General features: G+C 41.4%; 1 protein-coding gene across 3 annotated transcripts in view; it reads right to left on the reverse strand.

Moving 5' to 3' along the window:
* Positions 1-4,158: 4,158 nt before the first annotated feature.
* Positions 4,159-16,173, reverse strand: part of LOC120720966 (protein MTSS 2-like) — a 77,952-nt gene continuing 65,937 nt past the window's right edge. For all 3 annotated transcript variants that reach the window (XM_040010896.1, XM_040010895.1, XM_040010897.1), the window contains 3 exons: positions 13,961-14,143; positions 11,294-11,459; positions 4,159-10,750 (listed from right to left, as the gene is read on the reverse strand). In XM_040010896.1, coding sequence (XP_039866830.1) covers positions 9,882-10,750; positions 11,294-11,459; positions 13,961-14,143 — 1,218 coding nt within the window. In that variant the 3' untranslated portion in view covers positions 4,159-9,881. The remainder of the gene's footprint in view (positions 10,751-11,293; positions 11,460-13,960; positions 14,144-16,173) is intronic.

Consider the following 16,173-nt stretch of genomic DNA (forward strand, 5'->3'; position numbering starts at 1 on the left):
AGAAGCTTTATTCATAACACACATGAAAAGACCCAGGAAAACTGAGTTAACAAAAAAAAATGATAACACGGGTCTAATAGAGTTCACTAAACAGAGGAACCTTATTTGTAAGAATATAGACTCATCTGGAGACGGCCCTTTAGAGCACTTCTTTTCTAGCTTAGAAGAGAGAAAGACCTTGAATAACTGGCATGCCTTCTTCCTTTTTGAAGGTGTGCCACATACATAAGGCCTTGTATTCTGCATATGGAGAGGAATGTGCAATACACATAAAGACCATGTTTTTATATAAATGTGAGCTTCTATCAGAATGTATGTGCAGACCTGTACATATTACTCTTTTCTCATCTGCAGACTCCTATTTAATGTTTCTATATACATCTGAGAGAGAGTGTAATTCATTTTAACTCTAACTTAACCTGGACATTCTACTTTTTATTTACATTATCTGCCTAAAGTTATTGTTGTGGAAAATATGTACCAATGGGATATGGAATCTTTTCCTAACCACTGTTATTATGCACTGAAAGTGCAAGTGTCTTTCTTTGGTTCAGTGACTACAGTTAACCTTTCTACCGCTGACTGGCCTATAGATGCCACACAGACTATTCACTGACCCATACTGAATCGCTTCTTACAGTGCATACTAAACTCTGTAGATGGTTTAGGATTCTGACCATATTTCTTGAACAAAAAGATCCGTTTTACACAGCAGCACACAGTTTAAGTACAACTTTTATTAATACTGGAATCATCACAGTGCGTTTTGTTACATTAGCAGTGACTAAAGTTAACAAAAAAAGGGTCAATCTTACAAAAAGGAAGACAGAAAAGAAATCTTCACCTTCAGCGACAGAGGCGAACCAAACTTAGAAATCAATTCACAATAAATTAAAGGAAAAAAAGCGGAAGTGAGGGGGCGTGAGAAGAGAGAAAGACAAGACCACAGTGCCTGCAGGGCTACTCAGGAGGAAAAAGAGGAGCTAAAAGACTGGTTTGTACAGAAAGAAGAAGCAGGTGTTGACTCTCTCACAATGTTATTATTTGGGAAAAAAAGCCCCTCAGAAAATGCCTCAGCTGTGGATTTTGTAGAGATTTCATTGAGAGTTCAGATGTCGGCTGTCGAGAAAGAGAGCAAGCGAGCAAGAGACACTACTGGAACTGGAGTATAGACACCAAGACATTCAATTTAGTTGCAGTGACAGTGGCACCGGGAGGCCACTTCGGCCACTCTGTTCTGCATGGCTGTATGACAAGAGGTTGCAATGTGTTACATCAGGATCTCATAGAGGACTTCAAGGTACCCTCATGTGGCTTCTGAGAATCAACCTTAGTCATGTTTGCTTCAGACCAGTGTGTATATGTGTGTGTGTGTGTGTGTGTGTAGTAATGTGGATACCTTCCGTATTAGACAGCAGGAAAGACTGACAGATTGTGTGTGGGAGGTTGAAGGGAGGAACAGTAGGGGTTTTAACCATCTCTCCTTGTACAACACACATAATCACACTCATACAGACACACATACACAAGTACATAGTTCAATATAACTTGGGCAGATGGCTAAACGAGTGGGTTGTATATAGAGCAACTCAAAACTTTATTTTGTCTGATCAAAAATATAAAACAATCTGTTCTTCAATGGCCAGCATTGTGGTTTCCTTACTTAGATCAAGTCAACAATCAAGAACATTATGTTCATTTTGACTGGGGTATTTCTAATGAAGACATTTTTAAATCTTATGTAGCATATTATGTAAGTATACAATATTTAAAGGGAAGTTATTTCCATACAGATTTCTAACATTGTTTTCATGCTGCGAGCAAATGCTCACAGTGGAAGTCTTCCAACCGCCTATAAATCTCCGTAACCAGGGAAACGGATATGTATTGGGTCATGAAGTTTACCGGCTGAGAGAAGTTGGCCGTGCCTTAAGTTTCATCATCAGTCGTCAACATGCAGTTTGAACTTCTGTTCTGCTCTACTTTTAATTTTACTTTGTTGCACTAACAGCAAAATGACAGGATGCTGACTGCTGCATCTTCTCCCTTCTCTTTAACAGCGATGTAAAATGGCTTCAGAAGAAATAATTCAGAGAGCAGTTGGAAAAAAGCTGATTACATGTGCAGCAATTTTGATAGAAAAATGACTTTTATGCAAGATATCAATTTAGTAGTGTTGTCTCCTGAGCCATGCCAATCAAAAACAGAACATGTGAAATTGGCGACACTGAATGCTTAGTTAAAAGTAGACAATGTTGTTGTTTTTCATGTATTAAATGATGTAAACAATTCTTCCCTAAAAATGAGACTCTCAGCCTGTGGACAGATTTCTATTCGAAGGACTCGGGTTAAAAAAGCCAAACCTGCTTTAAGCCATCTTTTGTCTGGATGACATCAGCTAATGATAGCTTGCAAAAGACAAATTGCTAGGCAGCTAGCTAACATGTATCATCTACTTAAAGTAAATCAGAGAAGAACTGTTTCCTCTTGAAATCAACCTTCAGTTAAATTTGGGTTACAAGACCACGCTTAACAAATTGGTGTTACAGCTGTAGTTGGTGTGGTTTTGCTTGATCCTAAGGTCAGTTAGTGTTTTAACCTTTTCCTGTATGTTGTTCAGGTTTTTTATATTCTACCCTTTTTTACTCTTATGCTTTGTCACTCCTTGCCACAATGGAAATCAATTCACAATTGAACTGCAATATATTTTAATTATTTACATATGGTATTTTGGTGGTCTCCCTAACTGACCTTGTACTGTTAGTTTAAAATGCTCACATAGTGTCTTTGACAAAAGCTCACTGAGAAACCAAGTAACACGAACAGCCTTTGAGGTGATGTCAGGAAGATGCCGTAAAAAGCCTGATCAAAATTAATTAAAATGTAATCTAGCACTGAGACAGTGTTAGAGATCCATCTGCTTGCCTTGAGACCAGCAGATATTAATGTGCACGCTAGGGAAAAGTTTAACCTACCTAATGATTCCAGCATTTTGAACAAAACACCCAGGTCCCAAAATGATAGCATCCATTAGCCATTATGACACACTGGATCCACACATGCATCCTGACATACAGTAATCAGACACAGAAGGAGGGGGGAGGGAAGAGGGTGAAGGGAAAGACAGAAAGATAATAAACTGAGCGTAGTGTGTATTCACTGTGGACTATGGTGAAAATAAAGACTTCATCAAAATTATTTTTCATTAGCTTTGATGGGCTGCGAGGCACAGAGAGACAGAGTAATGCCAATGGGGCTCCCATCTTGACAAGTGTTGTTTTCTGATTTGTCAGCCACACATTATCCCTGTGTGTACTGATTGAGGAAAGTGGATTAAAGTTGAATGGCAATAGGGGAAAGGGAGAGAAGACGGGGATACACAAGTTTAAGTGTCTGGGAATAGAGGAACATACATTAGCATGGCTAACTGGTAGCTTTCATATACCTCCAGGCTGTTCAAACAATTATGGTATTAGGAATTTTCAGCTCAGTCCATCTCCAGTTACATAATCCAAAAAAAAAAAAAAAAAAAAAAATCATGTTTTCATTAAAAGTTAAAGCAACCGCTTAACATTTTGGAAAATTTATGAGCTTATTTCTTTATTCTCTTGTCAGTGTGAGTCATTCACTGTGGGAACAGCACTTGCCAGTTAACCTCTTACTTTGTATAATTTACATTTTCAGATTAAACAAAAAAGTGTATTACTAAGTAAACTACAGGTATAAAGGTAGGTGGAATGTTTCAGTTTGGAGGGGTTGGGTTTCCTACAGCTTCCAAACCTCGCCATGCTAAAATTACCATCTGTTGGCTATGAATTATTCTTTAATGCACACACTCACCAAAAGTGAAAGTAAGTATTTTCCAAAATGTTAAACTAGTCCTTTCACATGCTCTATGCAGCCTCGTGCTAATCATTGAAAAGTATATAGCTTTCTAGTTTTTAGGGCTTGTTGTGCAGTATTTTAAGTATACACAGTATTTTTAAGTACTGTGCATGTTTTTAAGTGTGTGCATTACTAAAGAAGCTCGCACATTAACCTTGATAGAAAACAAGAAAGCTAATATAAAATGGAAAGTAAACTGTGGTAATATCATTGACTGAGCCAAATTATGTAATTAACAGAAGAGGAAATTGTTCTATATGTTAGTCCTGTTTCTAATATGTCCACAAGTGTTTCCACGCATGCCTGCATGCATGTATGTCTATGTGCCTTTGTATGTTTCTGCAGCAGCCACTCCGTTTGAAGGTGGGCCCACACTGAACAACACATACACTCGTAAACTTACACTGTAGCACAGTTATTCCAGCTTGTTCAGTTAGTTACACAGTTAATTTAGAATTTTAAAAACATTATTATTTAGTATGATATTTCTTGTGCTGTAAACTGGGTATTTTAAAGGAAAATAGCAGTGTTGTGTCTTTTAGTCATCTTAACCATTCAACCTTTTACTGTGTGCCTTTAGGCTGCCGTGATCTCATTCAATTTGAAAAACTCAGAGGTTTTAGAATACTTGTCTGATCCCAAGTTGTTATTTATAATTTGAGTGCTTGTTCTCCAGGGCATTATTAAAACTTTATTAAAGGAATAACTTCCTGTAGATAACTGGCAGTTTATTCCTTAGTTTTCATTTCATTCAATAAATATGCAGCACTTAAATCTTCAGACTCAGGGAGTCATGTGTAGCTATGAAGACTGAAGTCAGCTTCTCATACTCAGAAAATCACACCCACTGGAGAAGAAAACAATCATAGCCTCAACATGCAACTTTTGCAGGACTTTAGAATATTTCATGGCTCTAGGGCTCCGTTTCTCAGAAAGCGATTAAGTCTGGTGCTAGACTAGAACCTTTTTCAGTGGCAAAGTTTTCTATTAATCTGGGACTTTACACACACTTAGCTGATCTTATTCAATCCCTCTCCGTGAGAGGACTGCTGCTAGCTGGATGAGTGTGATTGTTTATGCCTGAGTTTGCTGAGTGCCGCATCAAGCTGCAGCTTGGTTGTTATACTGTATTTTTATTGTTTGCTGATTATTGCACAACACAACAACATTTTGCTTCAGCCTGTGTATGTCTGTAAACACCATGTAAAAACATGGTATTACAGAATAAACCTTCTTGAATCTTGAATCTTGGCTAGGCTTCTCACAACTCTGGGAAACTTTTAGAACATTACAGGAAGTAGTATCTTGTCAAACACTAAACAAAAGGAGCCTGGTTCTGTTGGAGTTTTCTTCTTTTAAAAGGGAGTTTTTTTAAATGTCCTACTGCTGCCAAGTGCCTCCTCGTAAGGGATCTTTGGATTGCTAGTTTTTTTCCCCCTATAATAGAATCTTTACATTATATATAGCATGTAATATAAAGTGCCTCGAGCTAGCTGAATTAATAATCCTAATGAAATTGTAAATTTTCCTACTGAGTGATCAAGCCTTGCATAGCTTTATTAGGTTAACGCCTACAGTAACTTCATGCTGCACACTGAGTTTCAGGATCCCAGAGTTTTCCCATTCTTCCTAACGCCTCACATTTTATTACTTTTATCTAGCAGGGTTGGATAATTAGACAAAATATACTGACAATAAATAAATCTTAATATGGAAGTCTTGGTTCCGATCTCCATTTTGGAGTTAGGCGATATGGGTTCTGCTGCAAAATTCTGCAAATATATCTACAGTACCCAGTTGTTGGACTCATCGTAACCACCTGAAAAATTAAACATACTACCCAACACTAACACCCAGTTTTACCATTTGAATGGCTCAGTGTTTTGGTTTGGCAGCTTATTAAACCATTTGGTGGTGCATGACACCTCACAGCAGCTTTTAGGCAAGGTAAATTTTCAAAGTCAGTGAGGATGATACACCATTTTCTTCTCCAGTGTGTATTATTTATTCTGTCTCTTTAAAGATATCTGAACTCCAAATAACACCATTAGAGCTATGTAGTGTGGAATAACTTTAAGGTGGACAACAGTCTACAAAACAATGGTATTTTCCTTTATCATACCCACAGTGGATCATGATTGTGAATGCACATACATGCACTACCCCTGTATTGCTTTCCTGTTGTTTAAAGAGGAAATATCACCCAGTTGTACAGGAACAATGTTCTGACATTGCAATAGTTTAAGCAAATCAGACAGAGTTGGATGCCATCCTTCACCATGTCATACATTCAGGTATACAGATTCATGGACATGGTGACCTTGACAGGTGGTTTAGGAGAAACTCTTTTTCACTTTTCTCACTCAAAACATGTTTTTTTCCCCCCCTTTCAACTTCTAAGATTCAGAGTCAGATTCATCACACAGCATCCACATGTAACAACAAATGCACAGTTTCCTGTTGACAGAACATTAAAACATCCCCTATTTGATGCACTGTTGCAAACTTCAACAAAAAAAAATGGTGTGCTTGCAGAGGGTGCCTATGTTAAAAACATCTGTTCTCCAACTCCAACACTTTATATTAAATCATTCTAAAGAAGCCACAAATGTGCCTGGAACAATTTTCTATTCAAGGCAAAAAAAAATAAATAAAATAAGTTGACAAAAAGAGTATATAGGAGAGTGGATGTCGCAGGCTATGTTCAGGTCACTGCTAAAAGAGCATACAGACATGTTGATGAAGAGTTCACTAGCCTAAAGATCAACAGCCAAACAAGGACACACTCACTCTCGGCCCACACGTCCTGCATCCGTATGTTACACAGCTTAGTAGTTTGTGTTACAACTGGAGTTTTTTCTTTTTTTCTTTTTTTTTTTTTACATTAATTAAAGTTAAGACAAAACATTCAAACAGTACTGTAGAAGAAAAAAAAACAACTAAATATTCCATGTAATATTTTCTAACAAACCTTTATACCAAATCTGTGCGCCTGATTCTCTTTAACAAGTACAGCACATACAGTACATATTGTATGAACAGGCAGTGAAATGCTTATTTCACACATCTTTTCCTCTCTGTCAACTTGCAAAGTTAAATATTCCCACGTCTTTGTCATCAGCGAGCCGGCTTCACCATTTCTTGCATCTTAATGTTCATAAAAGTTTCTTTCACACAGCCATATCCTGAGCTGAACTGGGGCGGCCTTTTTGTGTTCAGACACCAGCGTTGTGTCTCACTGCTGGGAATACATTCATTTTATGTGACTGAATAAATGTAGGGCTAAATAATTATGTTGCATGTGATTGAGCCAATTTAAAACCAGCTGGCCAAAGAATCTGAACAATTTAGGTTAGATTACATACTTGTTACAGTCCTCCAGTACTTGTACTGGATTTGAGAATGGTGGCTTTCAATAGCTTCAAAGGCAGTCTCACCTTAAACCCTGTGCAGAAGTCCAACTTTCAATCGAAGACTTGGGCAACAGCAAAACTTTCAGGAACTTGCGGGCAGCTAAGAAAACTTTTACGCATAATAACCACTTTGACAAATTTACTCCCCCTGCACTAGGCAAACTCATCCTGTCTCTTATTTGAAGAGTTGAAAATGATCTCAAGTCTCTTGATCTGTCAAGACTATAAACATGTAGACCTCCAAATTGTTGAATAGCAATTTTAATGCTATTGTTTAGTTTCAAACAGTAATCCCTCACTCTCTACCAAAATAAAGAACTAAGAACTAATGTCAAAAATTGTCAGCTACAAGCTGGACATGTCTTCGAGTGTTTTATTACATCTGTGCTATGTGTGCTATGCTGTTTGATTAAAATCTTTGTTTTATTTAGAAAGGACAACATACAGAGTAAATCTAAGGCAAAAGAGTATTGTTCAGCTTTGTTCAAGGCTTTACTTTGTGTGGCCACAATGTAAAAAAAGACAATATTTACAGGTGAGACGATATTTTTTAGATAAGCAGCTGTCATTGAAGATTTGGACAGTGAAAAATACAGCCCTAATTTTTGATACTGGTTAAGTATTAAGAGGCAAATATCCAAGTAAAAGTGTTAGATTTTGTTCTCGACCACAGGTGTGTTTATAGTTTTGACTGTATTGGCCCAATTTTTGACATTTTCGCCTCTCTACAATAACATAATACAGGAAAACCGAATTTCAACTGTTAAACTCACAGTGGAAAGTTTTATTCTGAAAAGCTGTTTTTATTAGTTTTTTTAAAGGTCTGTGTCCACAGTAGAAACTCAATCAAACCTACATTCCCCTCTGATGCTATGAGGCAGAAGTCTCAGTGACAGAAAAATAAAACTGGCAGGAAAGTATGGATCTGCTTTATACAGTCTGACCTGTCTATACTGTGCTTTTTTTTTTTTCATTATGTGACCAGTCCTTTAAATGCCAGTGCGGCCACAGCATTAAAAACTTCAGTGCTCTTCACAATCCACAACAAGCAATAGCTTGTATGGCCCTGACACTTTCTTATCCCATCTCATTCGACCAATCTCCCAAATCAACCAGTCTTTCTCACTTGCTCTTTGTCCCTCCCTGTCTTCTTCTGCTTCTTCTTTCACAAATTAAATAATTCCCCCCTGGATACCATCTCGCTCACTTTCACACTCCCTATCATACAGTATGACTACAACAACACCTACTGGCTATTGTACATATTACCTATCCCCTATCAAAGTGCTTACAGTTTTCCTTCCCCCCCCCCAGACTTTTGTAATCCATTTCATTCACCAGAAAGAGACAGGGACAGAGAGAGACACACGCCAAAACCGGCTAGGCATGAATTCACAGTCGATGTGTAATTTAGCATTCCTGATGATTGCCTGAATGTGACAAAGGAGAATCTACAATCCTCCATCGAGCCGCTTCTTCGAAACAAGAAAATAAAACACATTTATTGCTCCATTTCTGATTTAACATTTTCTCTCTGGTTCTAGAAAATATATATGAATATATCTATACGCCTGGAGTACGTCTTGTAACTTCTCGTACAGCGGTAACAAGGTAAATGACGTCACAATATAAACAAGAAAATACACGCACAACACACAGGAGAAAAAGCCCTGCCCTCATTGGGTAACCAGCTGTCCTGCAGCAGAGCTCTACCCACCCTCCTCGCACACATACACACAATTAGTCACACGTAGACACACACTCATGTTTTACATTTGCCCACATGCACACCCATGAATGCACGCATTCACTACGCAGAGAGCGAGAGAGGGGGGAAGGGGGCACTAGCACGGTTCAATGCCAACAGTGGATATTTCCTTTTTTCCAAGATTCTTTTCATTAGGATGAACCAGAGAGGCCCTCTGGCTTGTTAGCTCCCCGTACTAATACCAAAGCTTCAGTTCAATGGGCTAATAAGTACAGTGTGTTGCTGCTGAGACAGCTTGGGTTCAAACCCAGCTGCTCACATGGCACTCTGAGTCCCCTCTCTCTCTCGTCCACACCAGCCCCTCGTTCAGTCATCAGTCTTTCATCTGGGATCAGACAGTCGGGTTAGTTGGAGAAGAGGATAGGGAAAGGTGTAAGTTGGCAAAACAGAACAGAACCCAGCGTTTCTCTCTTTCTTTGCCTCTTTTTTAAAAAAATCATATCTGTTTTTTTTTTTTGTCCTGTGAGTCTTTCCTTCCCTGGGTGAAGGTGTATAGAAGACAAACATGCGTCCAACACACACTAGTTATAGTGGCCTGCTAGGAGCCTGTCAATGTTCAGCATTTAACTTTTAACTGTCAGCATGGGTTAACATTATTATTGTTATTATTATCATTATATTATATATCATTACTCTAATGGTGTCTTTAAACTTTTTTTTGTGTATGTTTCTGTTTTCATTCGTCTTCTGTTATATTATAGCTTTCCCTACATGGTTAAGTTTTTGTGTATGTACTAGGTGGTTGGGTTGCATCACACCAACACCTGACTCCCTCTCGGTTGACAAGCATCATCCTCTTTCTGCTGTTCCTCCGATCACAATATACGGGGAGCTGAGCGGTCATTGGAGACGGTTTTGCGAAGACGGACTCCTCTCCTGATGGTGGTCAGCATGTCACCAGACCCTTCTGCCCCTTCGGTCCCTGTCTGAGTGTCAGTGGGGCCAGTTGGTGGTGGGGCTGGGTCATCAGGGAGGGCAGGGAAGGGAAACTGGCCCTCACCAAGGGCGTGTGCACTAGCTACCAGCTCGCCAATCTTCTCCACTAGGCTGTGCCGATTGGCTGCGATCATCTGATCTTCCTCTGATCCAGTGCCCGAGCCTGTTCCTATTGCAAGGCCCCCATGCTGCTGAGCATAGACCTCTAACGCAGCCCCTGATCCCCAGGCGGTGTTAGGCAGGCTGAGGCGCTTTGGTGATGCCTTCACATAATCAAGCGCTCCCTGTGAATCCTCAGCTCCAGTGAAGAACACACATTCCTCACTCCCCACACGGACAGGTACGCCACCAGCGTGCCCTCCACCTGCACCAGGTGAATGTGAGTCTCCAGGGACAGTGGGTGTTTTGACAGGCACGATGGGTGGTCGAATGGGGATGGGCCCTGCACTGGATAACGTGCGCCTCACGCCAGGTTTGGTAGAGGGGGTTCGGCGGATGGTGGCAGTCCCTGGAGTCCCTGCTCCACCTCCACCAGCTCCACCGGGCTGCCCTGGTATCCCATGAGCCCCTGGACCAAGAACGCCAGTGGGCAGGCCAGCTGTGCTGGCTGGCCTCTTGGTCTGGATCATTCGCCTGTAGTTCTGGGCAATATTAGAGTGGCGAGGAATTGTAGAGGACTTGTCAAACTCTGTCTGTCCATCTGGACCTTCGGCATCACCATTCACTGAGTAGCAGTCATAATCTGAACCTAATATGAGGAGAGCAGAGGGTAAAACAAAAAAAGGTATTTATGAGATTTTAGAGAAATGATTGAACTATATGTGCCAGAAACAGAGACAGAGGAAAGACAATGTTCTGTGGTCGCTTTATTAGATTGACACAGGGATAGCTACATCATTTTGGTAGAGCAAGCCAGCAAGTGAGCACATTTAATATTTTTCAATTTTATCTTTATATTGTCATTTTCCAACTGCTGTGAGAGAAACTGTCAGAATACATCCATCATACACTTTAGCTGCTGCCTGGATGATTAAATGGATTCACTTAATCTGATTTTGGTAAAACTACACTCAATGGCAGGAGTGCTAGTGGGAGGAATACAATAAAGTAAAACTTCTGCAGAAGTTTTAAATATTGATATTTCCCCTAAAAAAACACCTTCCCTTAACAGGTTGCTTTTCCTGGAATGTTACAAAAATAAGATGATGAATGTGGCCAGGTGAAATGTAATATATGTGGGCACCGAATGAGATTAAATGCTGCCATAAAGAGTGTGGTAGATTAGTTTCACCTTGTGAAGGAATTGTGTCCTCTGAGCAGGATGGGGTTGTGGTCTCTGTGCTATATCCACTGGAGTACTGCAGGGAGTCTCTGTTGCTCTTCTGCTGCTCCATGCTGAGTCCCCTGGTAAGCACCATGGCCAGGTCACTGGCTGCTGGAGAAACCTCCTCTCCATGCTGAGAACATACAATGAAACACTGCACTGGAGTTTGAGCAACCCGCTGTTTGAAAACTAAACCCTAATCTACAAAATGAATAGAATAAAAAAGGTTTCTGGTCCTAAAATGCAGTAGCAAAAAGAAAAGAGTTTTGTTTTTTGTTTCATTTGTAAGCATCCACCTGAGAACCTGGAAGTGTTTTGCCTGTGCTGTACCTCGTGTTGACAAGGACACTTGTGTTCACAGCCTTTTGTAGACATATATAGGCTTTTTATGCTTTTTCTAAATTGACAACTAAGTCAAGTCTTTAGCTGACTGTCTCAGATGTATTCCACAGTGAATGATATATGAGCTGCTCCCACAGACCACAATACCTGGAATAACTACAGGGTGGGCCATTTATATGGATACACCGTAATAACATGGGAATGGTTGGTGATATTAAAGTCTTGTTTGTGGCACATTAGTATATGTGAGGGGGCAAACTCCTCAAGATGGGTGGTGACCATGGTGGCCATTTAGAAGTCGGCCATCTTGGATACAACTTTTGTTTTTTCAATAGGGAGAGGGTCATGTGACACATCAAACTTATTGGTAATGTCACAAGAAAAACAATGGTGTGCTTGGTTTCAACGTAACTTTATTCTTTCATGAGTTATTTACAAGTTTCTCTTTGTTCACAGCCATTGACATGTCGAAGAGGTTAACACGTGAGGAGCGGATCGAAATTGCGTTGATATCTGGTGAACGCAGTAACCGGGTCATTGCAGCAGATTTCAATGCAAGACAGCCGACGAGACCACCCATCTCCCATGCTACAGTCAGCAAACTGCTTGCTAAGTTTCGTGAAACTGGTTCAGTGTTGGATTTGCCAAAATGTGGACGCAAGAAAACTGTCACTAATGAAGAAACATCAGTGGCTGTCCTAGCTTCATTCAGCAAGAGCCCACAGCGTAGCACTCGCCGCATGTCACTGGAGAGTGGGATCAGTCGAACATCCCTTCGGCGGATATTAGCTACTCACAAATGGCACCCTTACAAACTTCAGCTACTGCAGCATCTCAGTGAGTATGACCCAGATCGGCGCACAGAATTTGCAGAATGGGCAAAACAAAAATTGGAACAGGACCCTCAGTTCACGCAGAAGATTTTGTTCAGTGATGAGGCAAACTTTTATGTGAGTGGTGAAGTTAACAAACAAAACCACCGCTATTGGTCTGACACTAACCCACATTGGATGGATCCCTCCAAGACTGTTGGAACAACAAAAGTGATGGTTTGGTGTGATATATGGGGTACAACCATAGTGGGTCCATTCTTCCATCCATCCATCCATCTTCATCCGCTTTATCCGAGACCGGGTCGCGGGGGCAGCAGCCTAAGCAAAGAGGCCCAGACCTCCCTCTCCCCAGCCACCTCCTCCAGCTTATCCGGGGGAACACCCAAGGCGTTCCCAGGCCAGCCGAGAGATATAATCTCTCCAGCGTGTCCTGGGTCTGCCCCGGGGCCTCCTCCCGGTGGGACATGCCTAGAACACCTCACCCAGGAGGCGTCCAGGGGGCATCCTTGTCAGATGCCCGAACCACCTCAGCTGGCTCCTTTCGATGTGGAGCAGCAGCTGCTCTACTCTGAGCCCCTCCCGGATGGCCGAACTTCTCACCCTATCTCTAAGGGAGAGATAGGGTGGGTCCATTCTTCATCAATGGAAACCTCAAGGCCACGGGATATTTGAAATTGCTACATGATGATGTGTTTCCCTCTTTATGCACTGAAGCTGGCACGTTTCCTGAGTTTTTCCAGCAAGATGGTGCACCACCACATTATGGGTGCCAGGTCCGAGCATTCCTAGATGAACAGTTTCCTGGAAAGTGGATTGGTCGTCATGGGCCAGTTGAATGGCCCCCAAGGTCTCCCGATCTGACCCGCTTAGACTTTTATTTTTGGGGTCATCTGAAGGCAATTGTCTATGGTGTGAAGATACGAGATGTGCAGCACCTGAAACTACGGATACTGGATGTCTGTGCTGGCATTTCTCCTGCGGTGTTGCTATCAGTGTGTGAAGAGTGGGAGAAGAGGGTGGCATTGACAATCCAACACAATGGGCAGCACATTAAACACATTTTATAAGTGGTCAGAAACTTGTAAATAACTCATGAAAGAATAAAGTTACGTTGAAACCAAGGACACCATTGTTTTTCTTGTGACATTACCAATAAATTTGATGTGACACATGGCCCTCTTCCTATTGAAAAAACAAAAGTTGTATCCAAGATGGCCGACTTCTAAATGGCCACCATGGTCACCACCCATCTTGAGGAGTTTGCCCCCTCACATACACTAATGTGCCACAAACAGGACTTTAATATCACCAACCATTCCCATTTTATTACGGTGTATCCATATAAATGGCCCACCCTGTACTATAGGCCATACTTTATACATATTCATGCATTTGTATAGACGTACACACAAATTGCTATCTTCAGCCCGTGTTTCAGTATCATCAACTTCACTATTACCTTGGCAGCGATGTTAGCTGGCGTCATCCTGGCTCTCTGCCCATCATCAGGATGTGATGGCCCAGCATATCCCTGGGAGCCCGGTGATGCCTCACTCTCCCTCAGCCTATCAAGAGGTTCCCTTCTTCTCTGGACTGCCGCTGCAGCCACAGGCTGCTCATACTGACCTGCTTTGGACCAGTCCTGAAGAGGTGAGCGGAATTAATAAACAGGAAGTAGGTGGTAACATTAGCACACACGACTTGTCCACTATCCAGCAGTTTGATGCCCTTCATCTGAGTGCAGAAAGAGGGGGCCTTTATGGGTACATCAAGGACTGTGTGCAGGTCAGAATGTGTGGAACAGAGGCCTTTTCGAGTGTTAGAGCATGTATATGTTGATGACCTTTGACCCTGCTTGGTTTTGGTCAGTTACCAGTTGGCAGACTGTAAAACCAATGAGGCAGATGAAGCCAAAAGAAATGCACACAAAGCAAGTGAGGATGAACACTTGCAATGAAGCAGTGCAATGTGGTTATGAATGAGTTAATCAGGTGATTAAAAAGTAAAAGAAAAAAAATTCTATGCATTAACTTGTTAAACAGAAACAGAAGAAAATGTGCAACTGAAGAAATGGAAGCGAATGGAGAACAAACCTTCCACATAGGAACCTTTGATGTGGGAGAGGAGGAGCTGGATCCAGGGGGGCGGTTATAGGGTGGGGACGCAGGAACAGGAAGAATGACAGAGAGAGGCCGGGTGGAGCCAGAGTGAAAAAGAGCGGGGCGGAAGGTAGCGAAGGACGAGCCAAACTGCGGGACGAGAGACACAGTCATGTCATCAGAGAATGGAAAAGCCACAGACATGAAGCAAGAGTGAGCGGGAGACAGACAGACAGATATATATATATATATATATATTATATTAGGGGTGCAACGATACACAAAATTCACGGTTCGGTCGGTTCGAGGAGTCACGGTTCGATATTTTTCGATACAAAAAATGTCATCCTTTTTAATTGTCATTATAAATATAAATATATATTGTACTCAACAGTACATTTGAAATTAACCCAACCCTGTGCATCGTTTTTTATTTTGACAGCGGATGCGCACCTGTGGACCACTATGTGCCGCCCTGGTTCTTTCGCATCATATTGCAGCCACAGAAATTATTTTGTCCATGAAACCATAAAGCTGCACTTTCTTTTTGCCTTATAAGTCTGATTTGTCATAACTTCTCCGTTTTGTGGTAAGCTTTTCTTTGGCTGTCACTTCTTCACCCTGACCTGTCTTATTTGGCTCAGCAGAACTGAAATGCTTTTACACGCTCACTCACATAAGCTCAGCGATTCTCTGCGCGATCAACCTCTCACATGTTTAAGCTTGCTGCGGGAGATTTCACTTGTCATGTTTGCATAGTAAGCTAACGATTAATAAGACGATGTCAGAGGAATTGGTGCACAAATTATCATCACTCACAGATCAGTGCTGTCGCTCTCTATACACAGTTCGCACGATTGCAAAGTGAAAGCAAAAAAACAAGCGCAAATTCAAACGCGACTTCAATATGTCACATATTGACAGTGGCTCACCGATGCCAATGACATAATTACCCAGCTACATTTCTGAAAGAATGCAAAAGCATTGACATATATTTTTCCTACAATAGCCCGACGGGCAGGGAAGAGATAGATTTTGGTAGCCCGACTGAAAAAATCGCTAGCTCCGGGACGTCGGGCTAGCGATATTGCAAGCCCTGTATCTGATTGAGGAATCACTCATCTTTGGAAAAGAGAGTTTATTACAGAGAAATGGCTCTTTCCAAAATAAAAGCTATACTATCCGCTTCTTCTGGGCTATATTCTCAGCAGCATAAGGAGAATCATGTGCTAACAGCTGTCTAAATGACTCGGCTAAAGTTAGTAGCATGCTTGTTGTTTTTGTCTTTGCACTAGGATGATGTCGGCGTAAATGTGCAGTCATATTCGTTGTGTTCCCACTAGTGCTTTCAGGTTAATCTCGTTGAAATGACCTTAACGCCACAACACGGCAAATCTCCGTTAACGAGCTACCGCCGATCGCTCCGTGCATGGGGCTACACGGCAAACACGTTAACGAGCTAACTGCGCTAACACACTAGTTCCCACCAATGTAATTGAGCATTGCATGGCACATCCAACATACTGTTTTACTTTAGTCCATGACTCGCTTACCTTCACGGTCATACGTCACA

Source organism: Simochromis diagramma, unplaced genomic scaffold, assembly GCF_900408965.1.
Source record: "Simochromis diagramma unplaced genomic scaffold, fSimDia1.1 OVJJ01000603.1, whole genome shotgun sequence".
Taxonomy (NCBI): domain Eukaryota; kingdom Metazoa; phylum Chordata; class Actinopteri; order Cichliformes; family Cichlidae; genus Simochromis; species Simochromis diagramma.